The sequence below is a fragment of the Vidua chalybeata genome, chromosome 19 (genome assembly GCF_026979565.1).
Source record: "Vidua chalybeata isolate OUT-0048 chromosome 19, bVidCha1 merged haplotype, whole genome shotgun sequence".
NCBI lineage: Eukaryota > Metazoa > Chordata > Aves > Passeriformes > Viduidae > Vidua > Vidua chalybeata.
This window is the reverse complement of record NC_071548.1, coordinates 7,394,110-7,416,240: the sequence shown is the minus strand read 5'-3', so window position 1 is coordinate 7,416,240 and position 22,131 is coordinate 7,394,110. Positions and strand designations below refer to the sequence as shown.

Here is a 22,131-nt window from a genome sequence, read left to right as displayed (position 1 = left end):
CAGCAGCCCCTTACCCCTGCCGAGGAGCCCCGTCCCCTGCACAGCCGTTTGAACGCGGGCTTAGACACGGTTTCCAGATGTTGAGCGTGGGCAGATGTTGCTGCAGCTGCCGAGGGGGCGGGATCACCATCTGTCCCTGACCCATGGGCGCGGAGAATCAGGACAAGCCACCGATCACCCCCATGCCGCGCTGCTGGGGCTCCCTGGCCCCTTGCAGAGTCGGGCGGGTGGGCGATGCTCAAGCCCTGTGCCCTTACTGGGCAGGGGACCCCCAAAATCGCGGTGCCAGCAGAGCGCCCGGCCCGGGCGGGTGTCCTTGCACCGTGGGGGCGCGGGGGACGGGGCCCCCGCCACGGCACAGCCGGTTCACGGCTCAGCGCGTCCTCCGACGCCTCATTTCACCACCGGCCTGATAAACAACAGCCTGTGGGAGCGTGTGCCCGGCGCGCCGCCGGCTCCGTGCCAGCCCGGGCGGCAGCCACAGCCCCGGGGACCCCCGTGTTGCTCACGGGCTGCTCACGGCGGTGAGGTGACCATGGGGGGGACACGGGGGACCATCGGGCTGGTTCTGGAGGTCGCCAAGTGACAGGGTGACACCTCCCAGTCTGCGGTGAGGTGAGGTGAGGCAGCAGCTGTGCTGGCCCGGAGATTGCGGCTGAGGGCTGGCTCACCACAGCGACCTGTGCCAGGCAGCAGTGCCAGGGCACCGCCCCCGCGGGCTGGGGGAGCCCTGGAGAGATTGAGTTGGACCCAGGGACCGGCAGGGGACAGCAGCCCCTTCCCTGTGCTGCTGGGGAAACTGAGGCTCGTGTGCACAGCCACACGTCACACCCTGTGCACACCCGCTCCTCCGGGTCCCCAGAGGCGGCCGCCGGCCCCGCTGCCCACTTGCGCCCCCGGACACCGTCCCTACTGCTCTGGGGCGGGGACGAGCTCTGTCACTGTCACTCGGAGCTGCCCAGGTGACCCCTTTCCCGGCCTCCGCGGGAGCCAAGGGCCGGTGACGTCCCTGTGCCCAGCCAGCCCAGCCCGCGGCTCTGCCCGTGGCTCTGCCCACGGCGCTCTCCCTCCGCCCCGTGTCCCGCGCCCCGGGAGGCTGTGCCGTGCTGCGGGTGCCGGCGGGGACAGGGACACTGGCGGGGACCCCGGAGAGGACACGGACACCAGCGGCACACGGACACTGACGGGGACAGGGACAGCGGTACGTCCGTGGGAAACACCGAGCCCAGGGAAGGTGGCACTGCACGCCCGGCGGGTGGCCCTGGGGCCACCCAGGTGAGAGCCCGGGCAGGGGGAGCAAAGGGGGTCCAGAGCGAGCCCGCCCCCTCCCCAGCAGCACAAAGGGGATCGGGCTGGGAAAGGGTTAAGGCGCTCGCGCCGCAGCTGCAGGCGATCGATGCCTCAGTTCCGCGGGGGACGTGGATGGACGGGACCTCCTGCTGATGAACCGGAGCTAATTTGCAGTTTAATTGGCACCCCTCTGCTCCCCCATCCCCGCCTTCTTCTCCCTCGGGCTGCGCTCAGGATCTTGCTTGGGTTCCGGCCGGGAGTTCAGGGTCGGGGAGGTGGGACCCCCGGCATCCCACACACACCTCGGGCACTTCTGGGGGAGCAGATCCATCAGCGGGGGTCCCGGAACGGCAGAGAGCCCTGACCACCCCTCCAACCCCGGCCCCGAAGCCATCGAGTGTCTGCGGTGTCTGGGACGAGGGGAATTTGGGCAAGGCTCAGACTGGGAGCAGCGTGGTGCCCCGTACCCCCTCCCTGGGCTCAGGACCCCCCTTTGCACCCCGTACCCAGGACACCCCCCCTCCCAAAGAGCACCCCAAAACCCCCGGGCCCCCCGCACCCCACAACCCCCGATCCCGGGATCTCCCGGGATCTCCCGGGATCTCCCACCCTCCCCCGGCGCTGGGACCGGGGGTGGCGGTCCCCAGGGGATGCAAATTTGGGGAAGGGGGATTCTGACCAATCAGAACGCAGGGGATTGGGTGTGGCTTGGCTCCCGTGAGCCAATAGGAGCGCAGAGCTCGGGAGGGGGTGGAGCCGCCCTGGTTTATGAATGGGCGAGGGCAGCGCGGGCACGACCCGGGCGTGGGGAGCGGGCAGAGGGACGGGGCAGGGATCGGGCAGGGATCGGGGCACAGACGGGGATGCGGATACGGATCAGCATCCGGATACGGGCGGAGATGCGGGCAGGGCCGCTGCCAGGCTCCTCCTGCTTCGCTGCTTCAGCCTGAGGGGCTGGAAAAGGACCCAGCTGGCAGCCTGGAGATGGCCACTCCACATTTGGCACCACTAGGATCCCCCATCGGCACCTCTGGGTCCTCTCTGCCGCCACCGGGAGCCGTCTGGTGGCACCCAGCCCGGGCTGGGGGCCAGAGGCTCCCTCTGCTGGCAGCTGCCCAGGAACATGATGTTTTAATCCGGTTTTCTACAAAAACGGGGCTGAGAGATAAAGAAGGAGCAGCTGTGGCAGCGGGGGCTCTGCTGGGACGTGGCACAGGGGGCTTGGGGTGCATCGTCTCCCATGGGTGCACCCAGGTCTGCCTGCGGTGGCACATTTGGGAGCTGCCCACTGCCCATGGATGCTACAGGACAAGGGAGCTGGGATCCAGCCACAGCGGGGACGCCCAGGCGATGGTCCCTGTCCCCAAGCCCCCAGTGACAGCTGACCTCCCGCCCGGGCGCCATCAGGACTCTCCCTGTCCCTCCTCACAGCCGGCCCGTGGTGGAAGATGACGCTCCCAGTGCCCAACAGCACGGCGGTGTCGTGGGCACTGCCAGAGCCAGAGCCGGAGCGGTCACCCTGCCTGGTTGGCATCGTCCCCATCGTGTACTACAGCGTCCTGCTGGGGCTGGGGCTGCCAGGTGAGGGGGCTGAGGGGGCTGTGGGGCTGGACAGAAAAGTCCTCAGGGTGGAGGGAGTTTACCTGCTCCCCCCAGCCTCAGACCTGGCCCCAGCGCCCGGCTGTGCTGCCCGGCCCAGGGCAGGTGCCACCGCCACGGGGACAGATGGTATTTGCGTTGCTTGGGCTGGCACACGGAAGAGATTAATCAGCCCAGCAAATCCCCACGGCACCGGGATATTTATAGCTCCCTTCAGCTGGAGCCTGGGCAGGCCTGGGGGTCCGGGGGAGGGGGGCTGTGAGCCCCCAGCTCTCAGCTGCACCCATCGCTCCCCTCCCTCCAGTGAACATCCTGACTGCCGTGGCCCTGTCCCGCCTGGCCACCAGGACCAAGAAGTCGTCGTACTGGTACCTGCTGGCCCTGACCACCTCCGACATCCTCACCCAGGTCTTCATCGTCTTCGTGGGCTTCATCCTGCAGACAGCCATCCTGGCGCGGGCAGTGCCCAGCGCCTTCATCCACACCGTCACCGTGCTGGAGTTCACGGCCAACCACGCGTCCACCTGGGTCACCGTGCTGCTGACCGTGGACCGCTACGTGGCCCTGTGCCACCCGCTGCGCTACCGCGCCGTGTCCTACCCGCGGCGCACCCGCAAGATCATCGCGGCCGTCTTCGCCGTGGCGCTGGCCACCGGCATCCCCTTCTACTGGTGGCTGGACATGTGGCGTGACGCCGACCCCCCCACGGCGCTGGACACGGTGCTCAAGTGGCTGCACTGCGTCACCATCTACTTCCTGCCCTGCAGCATCTTCCTGGCCACCAACTCCATCATCATCCGCAAGCTGAAGCGGCGGAGGCGCGCGGGGGGCGGCAAGACCACGGCCCTCCTGCTGGCAGTCACCACCGTCTTCGCCGTGCTCTGGGCTCCCCGGACCGTCGTCACGATGTGCCACCTCTACGTGGCCTCGGTCAGGAGGGACTGGCGCGTGCACCTGGCTTTGGACATCGCCAACATGGTGGCCATGCTCAACACCTCCCTCAACTTCTTCCTCTACTGCTTCGTCAGCCAGACCTTCCGCCGCACGGTGGGCGAGGTGCTGCGGGGTCACCCCCGGCCAGTCCCCCGCCGTGGCAGTGGTCACTTGCCACCCCCAGCCCTGAAACCGCTGAAGCTGCTGGGCAGCACCGCGCTCTGAGCCAGGTGGCAGCCCTGGTGCCCACCCAGCCCCACGCATTGCACCGGGACCAGGGAGACCCCCACCCTCCACGGAGCCAGGGTTACTGCTGGTGGGGGTGGCAGGAGGAGGTGGTTGTGCCCAGACACTCATTTGGGGATATCGTGGTGCCTGCCTGGCAGCAGCACTCCAGGCTGGGCAGCTCAGCCCTGTCCCTGCTCAGCCCCTGGCACAACACTGGAACTCATCCAGGGAACTCATCCAGGGAACTCATCCAGGGCACGCCCCAGCTCAGCGGCACCGGGGGTCCTGGGGAGCCCAGGGGCTGCCCGTGGTGAGGGGTGGAGGGCACGAGTGAGCTCCTGCGAGCCCTGACAAGGACGTGGTGCCCGCCGGGTGCCACTCCATAAACTGCCATGCTGAGACCAAAACTCTGCCTGGGTCCGGCTCCCTGCGGGCAGTGGAACGGAGGCACCCTGCTCCAGCCCCTCTGGCACGGGGTCCCTCTGCCCTGCCCGCCCCCGTGCCCCTGCCCCGCTGCCCGGGAGCGCTGGAGGGAGCTCCCACGGGGTCTGCTGTCCCCCGTGCTGGGGTCTGCACACATGGTAAGGTCACAGCTCCTGGCCCCCACCCATTCATCCCCCTAGCAGCAGCCAGCCTGCAGCCCCCGGGCAATGCCCCCCTGCATCGGGTGCACCCAGCGCTGCCCTCCCAGTTACACCAGTGCCAAACTGGTGTGGCACTGGAGGAGTGGCCGTGCTGTCTCAGCCTGTCCCCAGCTGCCGGCAGAGGGCAGGGATGGGACACCGCGGAGCTGGCACTGACGGGGCAGGGAGCTGGCACCCCCAGCTCCCCAAACCAGCCCTGCCGCCACCCTAATTCCCCGTAAGGTCCTTAGCGTAATCCCCCAAAACCGTCCACCCTTTCCGCTCGCATTCCCGAGACGGGGCAGGACAGACCCAGGGGGTGCCCGGGGGGGGATCAGGACCTCATCTGGCTCCTGGCAGGGCACAGAGACACCCCAAACCCCACCAGACCCCCTGCCCACCCCCGATCCTGGCTGTGCCCGCACTGGGGTGGGATGGGGCGCAGCCCTTGCCCCCAGGGTGGAGGGCTGACCCCCCCACGGACCCGCCCTACCCTCGGGTCATTCTCCGGTGCGGACAGACCCCTCCGGGGATGTCACCTCATCCCAAGCCGGATCCCTACCGGGGGACAGGGTTAAAGCCCGACCCGGTGGCGCGGGGGGTACCTGGGAGGTTCTCGCTCCATTAATTCTGGCACGTGAGGAGCGCAGAACCGGGAAGGGATTAGTTATTAACCCGACCGCGGGCAGGGGCTGAGGGGCCGCGGGGCGGGGGGCTCGGCTGCCTCGGGAACCCTCGGCGGGAGCTCCGGGATTGCCACCGGCCCCCCTCCCCGATTGCCACCGGCCCCCCTGTGCCAACCGGTGCGTATTTACTTGGCAAAGGAGGTGGAAATGTGCTGACGGCGTCCGCCGGAGCGAGGGGCTCCGCTGGGAGCGGCTCCGAGCCCCGGCCGGAGCGGCGGGAGGCTCTGGGAGGGCAGCGGGGACCCCCGGCTCCGGGTACGGCTCTCGCCTTCCCGAGGGGAGCCGCCGCGGAGACGGGGTTCAGCCAGCCGTGCCACCGTGCCAGCCGTGCCAGCCGTGCCAGCCGCCCGTCCCTGCGGCTCCCGAGGAAAGGTAAGCCTGGAAAAAATGCGTGCTGATGTTTTCGGGTAGAGCCTGGCCAAGGTCCAGGTGCCGGTGCTGGGCGACATCGCAGCCCCTCAGTGTGGCCTCTGCGCTGGGAGGACCAGTTCTGCCCAGTTCCACCACTGGGACCGCGGCTCCGAGCCCACCCAGAGCGCCGGCAGCTGGGATCGGGCTCTGCCCGTGCCGGGAGGTCAGGGATCCACCGCCCCGAGAGGAAACCGGGGGCAGCACATGGTGGGCATCACCCCCCAGTGACCCCACAGCCTGGGGGGGTCTTTCCGTAGGACCTACAGCAGCGCCGGGAGCAGGCGATGGGGGCTGGAAAGGCGGGCAGGGTCCCGGTGGGGAGGAGGAGCCCACAAGGGGTGGAACACGAGGGTCTCCGTGGGGAGGGGGCCGAAATCACCCGCCGTGGGGGGGGTGGGGGGTTCCCACGGGAAGGGGATGAGGAAATCTCCCGCCAAGGACGGGGACACAAAGGCAAACGCTGTGCGGCCGCGGGGCAGCCCCGGCGGGACGGGCGCCTGCCGGTGGCCCCACGGGGGGTCACGGGGGTCTCGTGCTGAGTCAGCAGCCGGGAAAGCCTCCGGCGGAAGGAAGCGGCCGGTGGAGAGGCCGGGCTGCGATGTGGGGGCGGCAGGACTAGCGGCCTCCGCTCCCGGCACCGCTTATCCAAGGCTGAGCCTTTCCCGGCGAGCGAGGGCTGTCCGATCCTAGAGCCAAATCCCTGGGGAAACTGAGGCACGAGGGCCGCTGCAGAGCCCCTCGCCTGCCCTGCGCAGGCAAGGGCAGGGATGATCCAATCCCAAACACCATCCCGGAGCCGAGCGATCATTAGGAAGAGGGCGGGAGGGTGGCGGTGCCGCAGCTCTGAGCCCGGACACACCGTCCTGTCCCCGGGGGCTCCGGCGGGCGCCGGCCACGGGTGCCGCCGGTTCCGGTGGGAGCCGGTCCTGCCACTGGAGGCTCTGCTGCCCTTTCTCCCCGGATTGTTTTCATCCCGGCCTGGATCGGGGCAGGCCCCGCCGGAGGCACATTGAACTTTCCTCTGCATCCTTCACCCTCTTGCTTCACCCTCCCGAAATAGCAGCGCCTGCCTGGAAACCTCTCCCAGGGCTGGCGGGGCCCCCGGGGTGCCCCAAATCTCCCAGGGCTTTTCCCCATCCTCAGGGATGAATGGGGTGGCCATCCCAGCTCCAGGGTCGCGGCCACCCCCGTCGGGACAGGGACCACCAAACCCTGCCAGTGCCCCGGGCTGGGGCTGCCCTGGTCCCCAACCCTCTGCAGAAAGGGCTTTTCTGGGCTTTCCTGGGGTTTTCTGGGTCCTGCTGCCCTGCCAAGGGCTCCGGCTTTATCCATCAGCTGACATTCCTCCGGGAGGCCCCTCCAGGCCGGAGTATCCTTACACGGGGAAGGCTCCGCTCCCCTCCCCGAGCCCGCCGGAGCTGGGAGATCCCGTGTGGGTGACACAGACCCCGCTGCTTCTTCCCTTGTCCCCTGAGGGTCTTCCCTGACGAGCAGCGCTCAGCGGGGCCGGGCTGAGACCCCCAGGCTCATCACACCGATGGCCAGGTGGGCTCACCCCTGCTTCACCCCCAGCCCAGGCTCTGCCCCCCTCAGCCCCCTCCGTGCCCCGGGGCACCCCCCCCCGCTCCATCCCTTGTCCCCTGAGAGTCGTTCGCGGGGAGCAGCGCTCGGCAGAGCCAGGCTGAGCCCCCCAGGCCCACCACACCGGTGGCTGAGGCCCCACTGACTCATCACACCGATGACCAGGTGGGCTCCCCCGCGTTCCGCCCCCAGTGCGGGCTCTTCCCCCCCTCAGCCCCCTCCGTGCCCCGGTGCGGCACGCCCGCCGGTGCGGGACCCCGGTGTCCCCGCCCGGTGCGGCGGGGCAGGTCCCGGCCGGCCCCAATCGCGCTCCCGGGGCTGAGCCGCACCTCGGGGAGGGGCCGGGCCAGGCAGGCGCACGGTGCGGCGGCACCGGGGCTGGCTCGGCTCGGCACGGGGGGAGCGGAGCGCCGGGCACCGGGGGCTGCGGCCGGTGAGCGGGGCGGGGTGGGGGGCGAGCCCTGCGGGACTGGGGGGCACCGGCAACGCCGACGGGAAAGGACCGGGACCGGGACCGAGAGCCGTCCGCCCCCGCGGCTCCTCCGGCCGGAGATTTGGGGGCGGCTCCGGCGGAGTTTCGGGGCCAGGACCTGGCGGGAGCGCCGGGAAGCACCGGGACGGTGCGGGATGGGGGTGCGGGAGGACCGGGCGGGGGGGACCGGCGGAGGGGCAGGGGAAGAGGGACGGGAGTGCTGCGGCCGCACCGGGCCGGGGGAGCGGGGGAAGCCAACGGGCGGTGCGAGGGACCGGGCGGGGTTGCAGGAGGAGCAGAACTGGGGGCGCGGGGGAAACCGGGCGGAGGGTGCGGGGGAACCGGGCTGGAGGTGGGGGGGAAGCCGGGCTGGGGGACGCGGTGGGAACCGGAGACGGCGGAGCTCCCGGAACCCGCGGGCACAGGGACTTCGTCCCAGCGTGGTGCTGGGGAACCCCGTCCCGGGCCTGGGGGGGTCCGGTTCGGGGTGCCCCTCGGGGAACCGGGGGTCCTGACCCCGGCATGTCCTTGCTCGGGTCTCCTCCCGGTTTCCTCCCCCAGCAGTGAGGCTGCGGCTTCCTCGCTGCCTCCTCTTCCCCGTGCCCACCGTGAGGTGGCAGGAACGGGGTGGCAACGGTGGGGACAGGGACTTAGGACCCCGTGCCGTGCCGTACCGTGCTCTGCTGTGCCGTGCCAGGCTGCGGCTGCCTACGTGCCAGCGGGCTGGACATGCGACCTGCGCTGGGCCAGTGCCCAAAGCCAGAGGGAAGTGGGACAGGAGAAGTGGAAAGAGGAACGTGGTGGCACTCAGGGACAAGGCAAGGGGACAGCCCTGTCCCCCAGTATCCCCTCTGCCATCTGGTGTGGGCCCACATTCGGTGTTCCCGGGGAGCCGTCAGGCACAGTGCTGCTCCTGACACTGGAGGACGGATCAGGAGAATTCCCAGAGAATTCCCACGTTGGGAGGGATCATATGGGGCACGGAGGGGCTGCCATCCTCAGCTGCCACCAACCTCCAGGCGAGGAGCCGGTGGGGGACACGTGGCTGCCTGGTCCCGTCTGGAGTTCTGTTGGGTGAGCTCAGCTGTGCCAGCAGGGCAGGGCTCCCCCCCACTGCTCACATCCAGTGGGGACCACGGGCAGGGATGATGCTCTGAGCCAGGAGCTGATCTCCAGCCCCTGTGCCCTGACCCCGCTGTGTCCCACAGGGTCCCTGGATGCCACGGTGCAGGATGGGCACCGCGGCCGTGCTGCTGGCCCTGCTCCCCACGGCCGCCGCGCAGCCCACGCCGCCCCCGGGCTGCGGCCACGACCTCTCCTCCCTCTACTACAACCTCTGCGACCTCTCGGCGGGCTGGGGCGTCGGGGTGGAAGCAGCGGCCAGCCTCGGCGTGGTGACAACCTTCGTGCTCACCATCGTCCTGGTGGCCAGCCTGCCCTTCGTGCAGGACCACCAGAAGAAGAGCCTGGTGGCCACGCAGGTCTTCTTCCTCCTGGGCACCTTCGGGCTTTTCTGCCTGACCTTCGACTTCATCGTGGGGCCGGATTTCTCCACCTGCGCCTCCCGCCGCTTCCTCTTCGGCGTCCTCTTCGGCATCTGCTTCTCCTGCCTGCTGGCCCACGCCGTGGCCCTCAACTTCCTGGCGCGGCGCAACCGGGCCCCGCAGGGCTGGGTGACGCTGGCGGTGGCCCTGTCCCTCGCCTCGGTGGAGGTCATCATCAACGCCGAGTGGCTCATCATCACGGTGGCACGGCACGAGGGCGGCCCCGCGGACCCCTGCCAGCTGGCGGACGCTGATTTTGTCATGGCCCTCATCTACGTCATGGCCCTGCTGGTGGCCGCCTTCGGCGCGGCCTGGCCGACCCTCTGCGGCCGCTACGGCCGCTGGCGCAAGCACGGCGCCTTCATCCTGGCCACCACCGGCCTCTCCGTGGCCATCTGGCTGGCGTGGACCATCATGTACCTGTACGGGAACCAGCGTGCCGGCCACAAGCCCGGCTGGGACGACCCCACGCTGGCCGTTGCGCTGGTCTGTAACGCCGCCGCCTTCCTCCTGCTCTACGTCATCCCCGAGGTGACGCACGTGACACGGCGCAGCCCCGAGCAGGCCTTTGAGGACGACGGCTACCCCACACGTGGGGTGGGCTACGAGACCATCCTCAAGGAGCAGAAGTCGCAGAGCATGTTCGTGGAGAACAAGGCCTTCTCCATGGATGAGCCATCCTTTGGTGGGTTTGCCAGGGACCTTCTCACCCCATGGCAGGGCTGCCGGCGGGCACCGTCCTCTTGGGGACCCTGGGGGATGTCCCCACCGGGGATGGCAGCGGTGGGTGGGTGACGAGACGTCTGGCAGTGACCTGCCCGGCACTGGCGCCTGCTGCTGTTGTGGCTCCCGAGAACTGGCCGGGCTGGGTGTACCAGTTTGGGCTGAGCCCAGCAGCCACAGGGAGCTCCCTCCCCGGCGTGGGGTGCCCGCGGCTCCTGCCCCTCCGCCCCAGGCCCACGAGACCCTGCAATAACACGGGGTGGTGACAGTCCCAGTGGGTATCGTGGGCGGGCATGCCAGGTGTCCGCTCCCCATGGGGGAGGGAGGGTCCCCCTGAGCAGCACCTGCACCCGAGAGACCCTACAATAACAAGCCATGGCCAGGCAGCAGCGGTGCTATCCCTGGGGACAGGAGTGTCCCGCGGGAAAGGCACGCAGCTGCTGAGTCAGCTCGTTAAACCTCCTAACGAGGTACAGGGAGCCCCAGTGGGGTGGCAGCGGCTCCATGGTGACTGTCCCCGTGTCTCAGCAGCCAAGAAGCCGGTGTCCCCATACAGTGGCTACAACGGGCAGCTGCTGACCAGCGTCTACCAGCCCACCGAGATGGCTCTGATGCACAAGGGGACGGTGAGTGCGACACCGGGGGTGGCCACATCCTGCCAGGAGCGACGGGCATGGGGGACAGGGTGTGGGTGGGGTGTTCCTGTGACCCCTGTGTCCCAATGGCTGCTCTAACGCGGGGGGGGGACCTTCCAAGCCTTCCACCCCCGGGACCCCGTGGTGTTCCCGGTGCTGTGACCTTCCACCCCCGTGTCTGTCCCTCAGAGCGAAGGTCCCTACGACGTGATCCTGCCCCGCGCCTCCACCAGCCCCATGCCCGGCAGCGCCAGCTCCACGCTCCGAGCCGAGGACGCCTTCGCGGTGCAGGCCCGGCACTCCAGCATCCCGAGGGACACCCGGAGCTGCCAGGTGGGTGAACGGTGCCTGCAGCAGGGGCAAAGTCCGGCCCCGCCACGGTGATGGCTCTGCCCAGCACCCAGAGCCCCCCCCCCGCCCCGGGTAGGTCAGGGTACACGTCCGTGGTCCTGGTGCCACCGCGGTGCCACCCCGCTCTGGCCACAGGTGCAGTCCCCGTACAGCAGGAACCGGTGGTGAAGCCCCCGTGACGCAGCTCCCGCAGCCGCGGCCCCTCCGTCCTGCTGCCCCAGGGCTCGCCAAGCCTCATCCCGCCCTGACTGACGTGTGAGTCCCACCCCGGCTAGCAGCCAGAGCTGCTGCCCGCCCGTGGGACGCCTGGACACCGCCCCAGAGCCGGCGCTCCCACCTGCCCGTCCCACCTGGCCGTGGACCCCCTCATCCCTGCCTCAAGGACTGGTTCCCGTGAGGACGCCCCCGGTTGTCGCCTCACTGCCTTCCCCAGGCCATGGACCCTCCAAAGCTGGGGAGCCCGTGGGACCCCGCCCAGGGCACCCTCAGCACCGAGCCCCTGGCCCCACACTGACCCCCACCAGCCATGGGGACCCCGAGCTGAGCTGGCCCCATCCCACCGCAGGGCACAATGGGACACCAAGCTGTCCCCAGCTCTGCCTCCTCCTGTGCCTCTGTTTCCCTGCTGCTGGGGCTCAGGGGATCAGTGCCTTGCTGGGGCTGGGGACCGGCCCCCACAGCTCTGGCCGCCTTCTCGGTGCCTTCCCCCCTCGGGGCTCGGGGACCCCTGCAGGGAGTGGGGAGGGAGCTGGGCCCCTCGCCCTCCTTGTGGCTTTCTCTGTCAAGTTTCATTTTTTTCAGGTCACCCCAATAAAGGTGGTTTTTCCTATGATGCTGTCACAGGTGGCCTGTGAGGGGGGGGTCCCAGGTGTTCCCAATCCTATGGGCTGCTCAGCCCCGTGCCCCTATTTAGGGGAGGGACAGGGAGCACGGGGGGGCTTCGGGAAGGTTCCACGGCACCCCCATCCCCCAGCCGGGGCCGCTGGGCCGGCATCCCGTGGGCAGATGGGCTGCCGGGCAGGAGGTGGCACAGCACGGAGGACGTGCCAAGGTCGTGGTGGTTTTCCCGCTCGGATTGCCTTCCCCTCCAGAGCCATTCCTCCTCCTCCGGGCAGGAAGCCTGCGGCCAGCAGTGCCATGAATTATTCAGGGCTGGAATGGCTCCGTGGGGGCAGCGGGTGACCGACTCTCCTTGAGCCGGAGCCGGGATGGCGGCGCTGGGGCTGCCGCTGGCCACGCGTGCCCTGCACGGGGCCCGCACAAGGGACACACAGCACAAGGGACACACAAGGGACACACAGCGGGAGGGTGGCACTCGCCACCTCCCGGCCGCGCCTTTAGCTGGCACAAGCCCACGCTCCCGGCTCCGGGGACACGGCCGCGGGAGCCGGGTGTCGGCAGCGGGACGTGGCCGTGCCCCCCTGGCTGTGCTCCGTGTTTACCTGTCACCTGTGTTTACCTGGCGCCGAGCGGCAGCGGGGAACACTGCCCAGCAGCACCAGGCACTCGGTGTCACCAGGGCCGCTGTCACCACAGCACGCCCTCCCTGCCACCGGCCGCGGGCACCGCATGGCACAGCGCGTGACCCCCTCAAAGGCACCTCCACCTTCCCGGGGACGGCGAAGCCACCCGAAAAACGAAGTGCAAAGACTGCCGCACGCAGGGGAGGCAGGGCACAGCGGAGCGGCCCCGCGGCCGTGCCCAGCCCCTCCGGAAGCGCGGGATCCCACCGGCCCCGCCAGCGCCGGCCGCAGCGCGGGGCGGCCCCGCTCCAACAGGGAACGCTTTGTGCCGCCGGGGCCGCGGAACAGCGGAGCCTTTGTCCGGCCAGGTGAGGCAGACGCGGCCGCGCCGCGCCCGGGAGCAGCCCCGGAGCCTCCCCGGAGCCGGGGGCTGCCCGGGGGTGGTCGCAGGGCGCTGGCAGGTGGCACCGGGGCGGTGCGGGCGCAGCGGCGGGGACGTGGCAGCACACCTGGCACCGGGGTCACCGTGAGCAGGGCCGGGCAGGGATGCCAAGGGCAGGGCTGTGTGTGGCTGCAGCCCTGGGGCTCAAGCAGGGTCACCAATAGTGACAACGAAGGCAGTGACACCGTGCACGTGAGTGCCGTGGCACGCTCCACGGCCCCGGCACTGCCTCACTTTCCTCCCACCGGGTGCTGAGCTGGCCAGGCACTGGGGTCCTCTCACAGCTGAGGAACGAGGCTCCTGCCCCAGCAGAGCCCGTGGTGGCAGTGACGTGCCTGGGACTGCCATCTGCCAGCACGGCAGCGTCCCTCAGGAACCCCTCGGGGACTGGGAGCACAGACACGCTCACACCACCGGCTCCCATGGGAATTTTTACTCCAAGCAGGTCCGTGGCACCGCAGGGACCCCACCCCAGTGCTGAGCCGAGCAGCGTGGAGCTGTGGGAAGCCCCGGGGCTCAGCAGTGACACAAGAGCAGGAGGACAATGTCCCTCTGGAGTCCCTGAGCCCTCAGCCTGGACCGGCCCGGGCGCGCTCCCGCTCCAGCTGTTTGCGCCTCTGGATGTCCCTGTAGGCGCGGATGACGCGCGCCCGCTCCTCCTCCAGGATGCGCCGGCGAGCCATCGACATCCCGGGGGACACGGGGGACACGGGGGACGCCTGGCTCTGGCCCAGCCGAGGCGTCAGGAGGAGCTGCTTCCGTCCAGCCTGCAGGCAGAGATGGGACAGCTCAGGGCGAGACACCGGCACTGCGCTCCGAGGAGCTGTCACCGGCTCACTGAGGTCACTGCTGCCCTCCCAGGTCCCCGAGGGGCGGGTGGCATTGTCCCCAGAGCTCACCTGCTCGGCAGGACCCCGTCCCCTGGGCCGTGAGGTGATGGTGGGTGGCTGTGTCACCACTTCTCCGAAGGGCACCGTGTCTGCAAGGGAACTGGGCTCAGCGGGAGACCCTCGGGGTGCCCAGTGCAGCTCCCCCACCCCTCCATGTGCTGCCCCCCAGGGCTGGGGTCACTTCAGCCCCCCTCACTGCATCCTCACCTTGCAACAGGCTCTTCTCCAGCATGTCCTCCTTCTTCTCCTCCTTTTTCTTCCGAGCTTTTTCCAGCTTCCTTTTCTGAAACCTGAAAAGCCACGGTACAGCTGGGGCTCGGGGGGGGGAAGGGAGCAAGCAATGAGTCCCCCCCACCCCACAGGAGCCCCCCAAATCCCACAGCTTTTCCCCCAGGCGGGTGAAGCAGGCTTGTGGCTCTGTTCCCAGACATCCATCCCCATGGAAAGGGCACCCACGGGCCCCCACCTGCACGCCCAGACGTGCCCTGCAGAACTGGGCAAGGGGACAGGCCACAGGCATGGGCTGGCCCCATCTGGCGCCCAGGGCCTCGCTCTCACTCTTTTTTCCTTTTGGACTTCTCTGGAGCCGTCGCCTCCTTCTCAGGCTCCCGCTGGAGCTGGTTCTCCGCGAGGAAGAGCACGCGCTGCACCTCCTGCTCCATGCGGCAGATGTAGGAACGCTCGGACTCGCCCCGGCCCCTCCGGAACCTGGGCACGGGGATGTCCCCCGGGGCCTCGGGGCCCTTGCACCTCTGCTGCTGCTGCTTCTTCTCTAGGAGAGACGGGCGGCATTTCTGCAGCGGCGACACCACGGGGGTCCCTCCGGCCGGCAGAGCGCGGCTGGGCCCTCACCGCAGGGAGGAGGATGTCCCACGGCAGGATCCGGCCGTGCCGTGGGCTCCTGGGCCAGGCCCTTGGCCACCTGCTCGGGCCACCTGCGTGTCCCACCTGCCGCCGGCCTCTTCCCGGGGTGCGGGCGCTTCAGGGCCTCGCGGCTCCGCATGAGCTCCCGCAGGCGGAACGGGATCTCCTGCTCCTCGGGGCGCTTGGGCTTCATGTTGTCCTTCTTCTCCTTCCTGGGGAAAACGAGCGCAGTGAGGGGACTCCGGGGAAGCGGCAGGGCCTGGAGGATGGGACAGCGGGACCCGGGACACCGACACTACGGGACACCGGGATCCAGCTACGGAAAGATGCCGGGATTTGAGCACGGTGGGAAACTGAGACTCAGGCACGGCGGGACACCGGGACCGAGGCATGGGGAGACATCAGGGTCAGCACGGGCAGGCATCGGGCCCGGGCACGGGGAGGGATCAGGACGCAGACGCCGAGAACGGGACCCCCGCCGTGCCCCGAGACCGCGCGTGGCTCCAGGTCCCAAACCGGGAGCGATCCCGATTGGAACCCGCGGGCACTGACCTGCTGCGCAGCGGGGCGCCCGGTCCATGTTCCGATCTCGGTCCCGCTTTCCGTCCCTGTCCTGGTCCCGCTTTCTGTCCCGGTCCCTGGCCCTGTTTCGGTCCCGATGCCGGTCTGTGTCCCTGTTTCGGTCCCGATCCCGGTCTCTGTCCCTGTTTCGGTCCCGATCCCAGTTTTTGTCGCGGTCCCCGGGCCGCTTTCTGTCCCGGTCCCCGTCCCGGTCCCGGTCCCCGGGCCATGGCTCCGCCACCCCTCATGCGCCCCTTCCGCCGCCACTTCCGGCTTCTGGCCCCGCCCCCTGCTGCTTATTGGTCCCACCTTCCCCGCCACTCCAGCCCTGCTGAGCGCGCCGGGCTGCCATTGGCTGTGGGAGCTGTCACTCGGGGTGGGGGCGGGGCCAGGGCGCTGCGGCCGGATGCTGCTGCGGGGCCTGGCGGGGCCGCGCCGGGGGGTGAGCGGGGACAGGGGGGGACACCGGGGGGACACGGGGGGACACGGCGGGGACACGGCGGGCTGGGCATGGCGGGACACGGGGCAGTCCTCGGGAGGGGCCAAGAGGTGCTGGGCGTGAGATGTGAGCGAGGACGGGGGAACATGGGGGGTGCTGGGGCGTCACGGGGGTGCCGGGGGTGGCGGGGGACGAGGGGGGCTTGGGGGACACGAGGGGACAAGGGGGGCTTGGGGATGGGGCTGAGGGGGGTACAGGGAATAGGGTGAAGGGCAGAATTGGGGGTGTTGGGAGATATGGAGGTGCTGGCACTGGGGGTACACTGGGAGCAGGGAATGGGGTGGGGGGCTGAAATTGGGGTGTTGGAAGGGGAATATGGAGCTGCTGACAGTGGGGGTACACTGAGCAGGGAATGGGATAAGGGGCAGGAATTGGGGTGTTGGAAGGGGAGATATGGAGGTGCTGACAGTGGGGGTACACTGAGCAGGGAATGGGGTGGGGGACAGGAATTGGGGTGTTGGAAGGGGGATATGGAGGTGCTGGCAGTGGGGGTACACTGAGCAGGGAATGGGGTGGGGGGCAGGAATTGGGGTGTTGGAAGGGGGATATGGAGGTGCTGACAGTGGGGGTACACTGAGCAGGGAATGGGGTGGGGGGCAGGAATTGGGGTGTTGGAAGGGGGAGGTGGCGGTGCTGGCACTGGGGGTACACTGGGAGCAGGGAATGGGGTGGGGGGCAGGAATTGGGGTGTTGGAAGGGGGATATGGAGGTGCTGGCATTGGGGGTACACTGGGAGCAGGGAATGGGATAAGGGGCAGGAATTGGGGTGTTGGAAGGGGGAGGTGGCGGTGCTGGCACTGGGGGTACACTGGGAGCAGGGAATGGGGTGGGGGGCAGGAATTGGGGTGTTGGAAGGGGGATATGGAGGTGCTGGCACTGGGGGTACACTGGGAGCAGAGGGTTCCTGTGGCTGAGTTGGGGGTGCAGCAGCCCCGCCGTGCCCCCCCCAGACTGGCACCATCGGGGGGGGGGGTCTCGGTTCCCTGCAGCCCCCAAAGAGCCCCAGGGGCACCCCGCGCCCCCAGCCCGCCGCCAGCTGCAGCCCCCGGGAGCGTTCGGACACCTCAACAGAGCCCGGGGGCACCTCGGGCGCTCCGGGAAGGGACAGCAGGACAGCCACCCCTAATGGCGACAGGGGGGACCCTCGTGCAGCCCCCCCGGTGCCCCCCCCGCCCACGCACTGCTGCGGGACCGGCTGCCCCAACTGCGTCTGGGTGGGATACGTGGAGGAGCTGCTGGAGCGGCACCGCGACGGCGGAGCCCAGGCCTTGGCGGCCGTGGAGCAGCACGTGGAGGACGAGAACATCAAGATGATCCTCAGGATGGAGATCAGGCTGCGCGCCGGGAAGGACTGAGCCTGCCCGGCCCGGCGGGGGACGCCCGTGGGGTGACGGGATGCGGGCCTGGGTTGTTTGTGGGGGTTCCTTGTGTGCTGAGCGCGGCGTCCCGGCGGTGTCACACGAGGCCGGGTCACCTCCTGGCTCCCAGGGAGCTGGCCTTGGGGACAGGCGGTGACTCAGGGCTGTCCTGAGCCTCGGATTTCCCGGGAGCTGGATGCTGCGCCCTCCCCAGCATGGCAAATCCCTGCCAAGGGCAGGCTGGCCGGCCCCCCCCAGCCCTCCTCCTCCTCCTGCTGTGCTCCCAGCTGGAATTTAAGCACCTTGAGGGGGATTTTCAGCACCTTGGCCGTGCCAGACCCCTCCCCACTGGCAGCACAAAGCCTCTTAGGGGCCTCTCCGCGGGGGCTCTCGGGAGGGCAGCGTGTGGCACGGAGCACGTGGGAAGCAGCAGCCTCCTGTCAAGGACGCTGGCCCTGTCCCTGGTGTCACTCACATCCTGCCGGGCTGCCCTGCAAGGTGCCTCTTCTGCCTCCATCTTAAATCCCCAGAAACTTGTCCCGAGCTCCCCCCTCCATCCTGGGGGACTCGCAGCTGTTGAGACCCGCACAGACCCCTCCACGTCATCCCAGGACGAGGTCCCCAAGGAGCCACCCAGCCCTCGAGTGTCACTCACTAATGAACCCCAATTAACAGCCAGGCTCTGCTGCCTGCCAAGGAAGTAGGTGGTTCTCCATGGAAAACACTCCTGGATCCCTTTAATCCTATTTGTTGGAGCCCAACTAATTGCAATTAGTGGCAAGGGCTGAAGTTCAATTAAAGTGTGCCGAGATTAGGCTGTTTTTAATTGCTTTAGTGCTGGATTAGGGAAGCTTTGGAGCAACACCAGCCACGGGCAGGGGCTGCTGGACCCTCTCTGGGTCCAGGACCCCCACCCAGGCTGGGCTGGAGACTGGAATGGGGGTCCCATCGCTCCCTCTGGGGCCGGGGGACACTGGGGGAATCATTTTGGGAATGGGATCGCCCAGGAGAGGAGGCAGGATTCCCCCACGTGGGATCCACTGCCCACCGGCACGGGCAGGGCTAATCCTGACACCTCCTCCTCCCCCCCCAGAGCAGGGGAAGGACACCGGATTACCCCCGGGGAAAGCAGGGAGGTAAATAATCCTATTACCCCCGGGCAGGATAAATCTCCCTCCCCGAAAAGCCCCCCAGAGCACCCCTGGGACCGAGGGAGCCGGGCCGGGCACAGGGAGCAGCTCTGGAATCGGGAATCGCGGCACTCTGTGAGTCGGGGCTCTCCGGGAGGGGAATTGGGGTCGCTTGCAGCTCTTTTCCTGCACCCAGGGGCATCCAGGAACACCTCCCTGGCTTGGATCCCTGTTCCCAGGGCCGGATCCCCCACGCCGATCCCAGAGCCGCAAAATTCCCACTCCTGGTGCCAGGGGCCATCCCCTGCTCCCCCTTCCCAGCCCGGGGAGCCCACTGCCCCCACACAGAGCTGGGCACGCCGGGGAGGGTCCTGGCAGTGCCCTGAGGGGTCCCCAGGTGTCACATCCACACTGGGGTGGGGTGGCAGCAGCACCTCGGGGTGCCCTTCAGCCTTTGGGGAGTCACGCTGGGCTGGGCTGGGCTGAGCCAGCCTTGTGGGGAGGGGGCTCTGCAAAGCCCCCCTGGGGCTGGCTGGGAGGAGAAGCTGGTGGCCTCATGTCCCTGCAGCGGGGGTGAGGAGCTGTCCCGTGGCAGCGCTGATCCACAGGGGACACCGTGAGCTTCAGGGGACACCGTGATCCACAGGGAGCACCGTGAGCTCCAGGGAACGCCGTGAGCCCCGGGGCTGTCAGCCCCCCCCCCGCCACAGCCATGAGCCTGGAGCCCCCCAAGCTGGAGGTCAAATCGGCCACGAGGGTGAGCGGGGGTCCTGCCACCCCCCGCAAGGGACCCCCCAAGTTCAAGCAGAGGCAGACGAGGCAGTTCAAGAGCAAACCCCCCAAAAAGGGGGTGCAGGGGTGAGTGGGGAAGGGCCCTGGGGTGGGGGTGGGCCCTGCCTGGGGGTCAGGCCCAGGCAATTCCTCTTTCCTTGCAGGTTTGGTGACGACATCCCAGGCATGGAGGGGTTGGGAACAGGTATGGGAACGCCGTCCCTTTGGCAGCAGGGGAGGGCAGGGCTGGGGAAGGGGTCACACGGCCACAAGCTCTGTCCTCTCTCTCCCCAGACATCACCGTCATCTGTCCCTGGGAAGCCTTCAGCCACCTGGAGCTGCACGAGCTGGCTCAGTACGGAATCATTTAGGATTCGGGCAGGCTCACCAGCCCTGTAGTGCTGTGTAGGTCGAGGCCCCCCTGCCCACGCTGGAGGAGGGGGCGGCTCAGTTTGGAAAAATGCTCATTAAACCCTAACGAGCACAAGAGTCAGTGTTGTGGGCTGGGGAGGAGGGAAAGCGGCTCCCCAGGGCCTGGGGTGGGACGGGCAGGACACGGATGGGTTCTGACAGGGTTTATTTGGGGCTGGGGAGGAGGGAAAGCGGCTCCCCAGGGCCTGGGGTGGGACGGGCAGGACATAGATGGGTTCTGACAGGGTTTATTTGGGGCTGGACCAGCACCCCAGACATCCCCAAATCCCCACCCAGAGACAGCTGCACTGCCCCTGCACCCCCTCAGCAACAGACGGGTTGAGGATTTTTTTAACAAGGTTTATTCGGGACCCCACTCTGCCCTCACTGCCACCCCCCTCACAGCCACGATCTCGCCGAGCACCCCGAGCGCCATGAGCGCTCCCACGGCCTCCAGCAGCACCAGCGCGGCGGCCCCGGCGGCGATGGCCCCGGCCTGGCCCCGTAGCCACGCGGCCAGCGCGGCCCCGCAGCCCCCCGCGTGCAGCAGGGCCCCGGCCGCCGCCGGGCCCAGCGCCAGCGCCCCGAACCCGCACTGGCCGTTGGGCACGGAGCCGTTCTGCAGCGGCTCCCGGCAGCAGGAGGCCGGCACGCCGCACGCCCGCGCGCCCGGGGCGCTGCAGTTGAAGTACCTGTGGGAAGGACGCGGAGACGTGGGGGGGGGGGTCACAATTTTGGGGAGCGGGGATGGGGGTCTCCCACCCCCACCCCCAGCCACCGAACTGGACACCAGCCGTGGGTTCCGGCTCATCCCTCTCTGTGCTGGGGCTCCCAACGCGAGTCCCCAGCACAGACCCCGTGAGGAACGGGGGGTTTCAGCCCCGTGGTGGGCATGGGGTCCCAAAAAGGAGGTTTTCAGCCCCCTTGTGGCCATGGGGTCCCAAAATGAAGGTTTTCAGCCTCCTTGTGGGCATGGGGACCCAAAAAGGAGGTTTTCAGCCTCCTTGTGGCCATGGGGTCCCAAAATGAAGGTTTTCAGCCTCCTTGTGGGCATGGGGACCCAAAAAGGAGGTTTTCAGCCTCCTTGTGGGCATGGGGACCCAAAAAGGAGGTTTTCAGCCTCCTTGTGGCCATGGGGTCCCAAAATGAAGGTTTTCAGCCTCATTGTGGGCATGGGGACCCAAAAAGGAGGTTTTCAGCCTCATTGTGGGCATGGGGACCCACAAAGGAGACTTCCAGCCCCATGGTGGGCATGGGGTCCCAAAATGAAGGTTTTCAGCCCTGTGGTGGGCATGGGGTCCCAAAAAGGAGGTTTTCAGCCTCATTGTGGGCATGGGGACCCACAAAGGAGACTTCCAGCCCCATGGTGGGCATGGGGTCCCAAAATGAAGGTTTTCAGCCCTGTGGTGGGCATGGGGTCCCAAAAAGGAGGTTTTCAGCCTCATTGTGGGCATGGGGACCCACAAAGGAGACTTCCAGCCCCATGGTGGGCATGGGGTCCCAAAATGAAGCTTTTCAGCCCTGTGGTGGGCATGGGGTCCCCCAGCACACCCCCCTGGCCCCGACTCACGGGTTGCTCTCCCAGTCGCGGTAGGACTCGAGGCCGCAGCACTGGAGGCCCTGCTGCACCTCATCCACCAGGAACTGCAGGTCGGGATCCTCCAGGTAGCGCAGGAGGCAGAGCAGCAGCAGGTCCCGCAGCGCGTCCCGCAGCCGCCGCCGCAGCAGCAGCAGCAGGAGCCCCCCCAGCAGCTCCAGCCCCCCGAAAGCCAGCACAGCGCCCAGGAAGAAGCGCAGCAGGCAGGGGCTGGCTCGCAAGGCGCCCAGGCAGCCAGCCAGGGACACGGTGCTGGCCCCCAGCCCCGCCAGCACGAAGAGCAGCATGGGGTCCGAGCCCAGGGACACCCCGCGCTCCCCCACGGGCAGGGGGCTCTTGGTCAGCAGCCCCCAGACCCCCACGGCAAGGGTCAGCAGCCCCAGCAGGAGGAAGAGGAGGTTCCAGAGGAAGGCCAGGTAGCGCACGCAGCGGCTGAAGGGGCTCGGTTTGGGGGGGTCCTGCTCAGCCGCCTCATCGCCATCGTCATCATCATCATCATCAAAGGAGGAGTAGGGCAGCTCCAGCAGCCTGGATGCCTGCACGGACAGAGGAGCCACTCCCAGCCCCCCAGAAATGTTCCTCCAGCCCATGCACCTCATCCCACAGCCGGCCGCTGTCACAGGCTCCTGGAGCCACCCGACGCTGCCTGCCTTAGCCCCAGACCCACCCCTGCTCATGGCGGGGCTCTGCAGGGCAGCACCCCAAAGCCTCTGACCCTAAGGGACCCCCAGATCCAGCCCTATGGAGACCCCCGGGGATGCAGCGCGCTGCTACCCAGGCGTGGGGGGGACGTGGGGTGCTCGGCAAGGGGTCCCGTGGGAGAGGAGCGGGGTTCCTGGGATTACCTGGGGCAGCAGCCGGGTGCCCTCGCCGCGGGGCTGGAACAGGCGGACTCTGCTCAGCGCCATCGCCGTTACCTCGTGCCCGGAGCCGTCACGCTCCCATCATGTGAGGGGCTGCGGGCGGGCTTAAATGGGGCTCTGTGTGTGCCGCCCCACAGCTGGGCACGATCCCCCTACCCACCCACGCCCACAGATGGCCCCGATCCCCCCTCCCCGCTCCACAGGTG

At 68.6% G+C, this 22,131-nt stretch overlaps 6 protein-coding genes across 8 annotated transcripts; 4 read left to right on the top strand and 2 right to left on the bottom strand.

The window, feature by feature from the left end:
• The first annotated feature begins 1,024 nt into the window (after nucleotides 1–1,024).
• On the top strand, nucleotides 1,025–4,493 carry GPR142 (G protein-coupled receptor 142). The gene is made up of 3 exons (XM_053960625.1): nucleotides 1,025–1,201; nucleotides 2,722–2,871; nucleotides 3,194–4,493. The coding sequence occupies exons 2-3, from the start codon at nucleotides 2,739–2,741 to the stop codon at nucleotides 4,045–4,047; spliced, it is 987 nt and encodes a 328-aa protein (XP_053816600.1). The 5' UTR covers nucleotides 1,025–1,201; nucleotides 2,722–2,738; the 3' UTR covers nucleotides 4,048–4,493.
• A 1,026-nt stretch (nucleotides 4,494–5,519) lies between these two features.
• Nucleotides 5,520–11,498, top strand: GPRC5C (G protein-coupled receptor class C group 5 member C). Of its 3 annotated transcripts, none has more exons than XM_053960624.1 (5): nucleotides 5,520–5,731; nucleotides 9,032–10,052; nucleotides 10,619–10,716; nucleotides 10,915–11,058; nucleotides 11,212–11,498. In XM_053960624.1, the coding sequence occupies exons 2-5, from the start codon at nucleotides 9,041–9,043 to the stop codon at nucleotides 11,242–11,244; spliced, it is 1,287 nt and encodes a 428-aa protein (XP_053816599.1). In that variant the 5' UTR covers nucleotides 5,520–5,731; nucleotides 9,032–9,040; the 3' UTR covers nucleotides 11,245–11,498. The 3 variants fall into 3 exon arrangements, with proteins under 3 accessions (XP_053816599.1, XP_053816598.1, XP_053816597.1); XM_053960623.1 differs by having other exon boundaries at nucleotides 5,650–5,731; nucleotides 10,622–10,716; XM_053960622.1 differs by lacking the exon at nucleotides 5,520–5,731 and adding an exon at nucleotides 7,726–7,784.
• Nucleotides 11,499–13,399: 1,901 nt separating this feature from the next.
• On the bottom strand, nucleotides 13,400–15,563 carry CCDC137 (coiled-coil domain containing 137). Its single transcript, XM_053960347.1, has 6 exons — nucleotides 15,288–15,563; nucleotides 14,820–14,947; nucleotides 14,430–14,643; nucleotides 14,079–14,161; nucleotides 13,881–13,960; nucleotides 13,400–13,748 (listed from the first exon to the last, which is right to left on the bottom strand). Exons 1-6 carry the CDS (start codon nucleotides 15,542–15,544, stop codon nucleotides 13,551–13,553), a joined length of 960 nt encoding a protein of 319 aa, XP_053816322.1. The 5' UTR covers nucleotides 15,545–15,563; the 3' UTR covers nucleotides 13,400–13,550.
• Nucleotides 15,564–15,672: 109 nt separating this feature from the next.
• On the top strand, nucleotides 15,673–17,967 carry OXLD1 (oxidoreductase like domain containing 1). Its single transcript, XM_053960657.1, has 2 exons — nucleotides 15,673–15,738; nucleotides 16,785–17,967. Exons 1-2 carry the CDS (start codon nucleotides 15,703–15,705, stop codon nucleotides 17,148–17,150), a joined length of 402 nt encoding a protein of 133 aa, XP_053816632.1. The 5' UTR covers nucleotides 15,673–15,702; the 3' UTR covers nucleotides 17,151–17,967.
• PDE6G (phosphodiesterase 6G) lies at nucleotides 17,770–19,543 on the top strand. The gene is made up of 5 exons (XM_053960658.1): nucleotides 17,770–17,853; nucleotides 18,317–18,418; nucleotides 18,930–19,141; nucleotides 19,219–19,259; nucleotides 19,349–19,543. The coding sequence occupies exons 3-5, from the start codon at nucleotides 18,996–18,998 to the stop codon at nucleotides 19,423–19,425; spliced, it is 264 nt and encodes an 87-aa protein (XP_053816633.1). The 5' UTR covers nucleotides 17,770–17,853; nucleotides 18,317–18,418; nucleotides 18,930–18,995; the 3' UTR covers nucleotides 19,426–19,543.
• A 283-nt stretch (nucleotides 19,544–19,826) lies between these two features.
• Nucleotides 19,827–22,072, bottom strand: TSPAN10 (tetraspanin 10). The gene is made up of 3 exons (XM_053960728.1): nucleotides 21,908–22,072; nucleotides 21,036–21,598; nucleotides 19,827–20,157 (listed from the first exon to the last, which is right to left on the bottom strand). The coding sequence occupies exons 1-3, from the start codon at nucleotides 21,968–21,970 to the stop codon at nucleotides 19,827–19,829; spliced, it is 957 nt and encodes a 318-aa protein (XP_053816703.1). The 5' UTR covers nucleotides 21,971–22,072.
• Nucleotides 22,073–22,131: the final 59 nt, after the last annotated feature.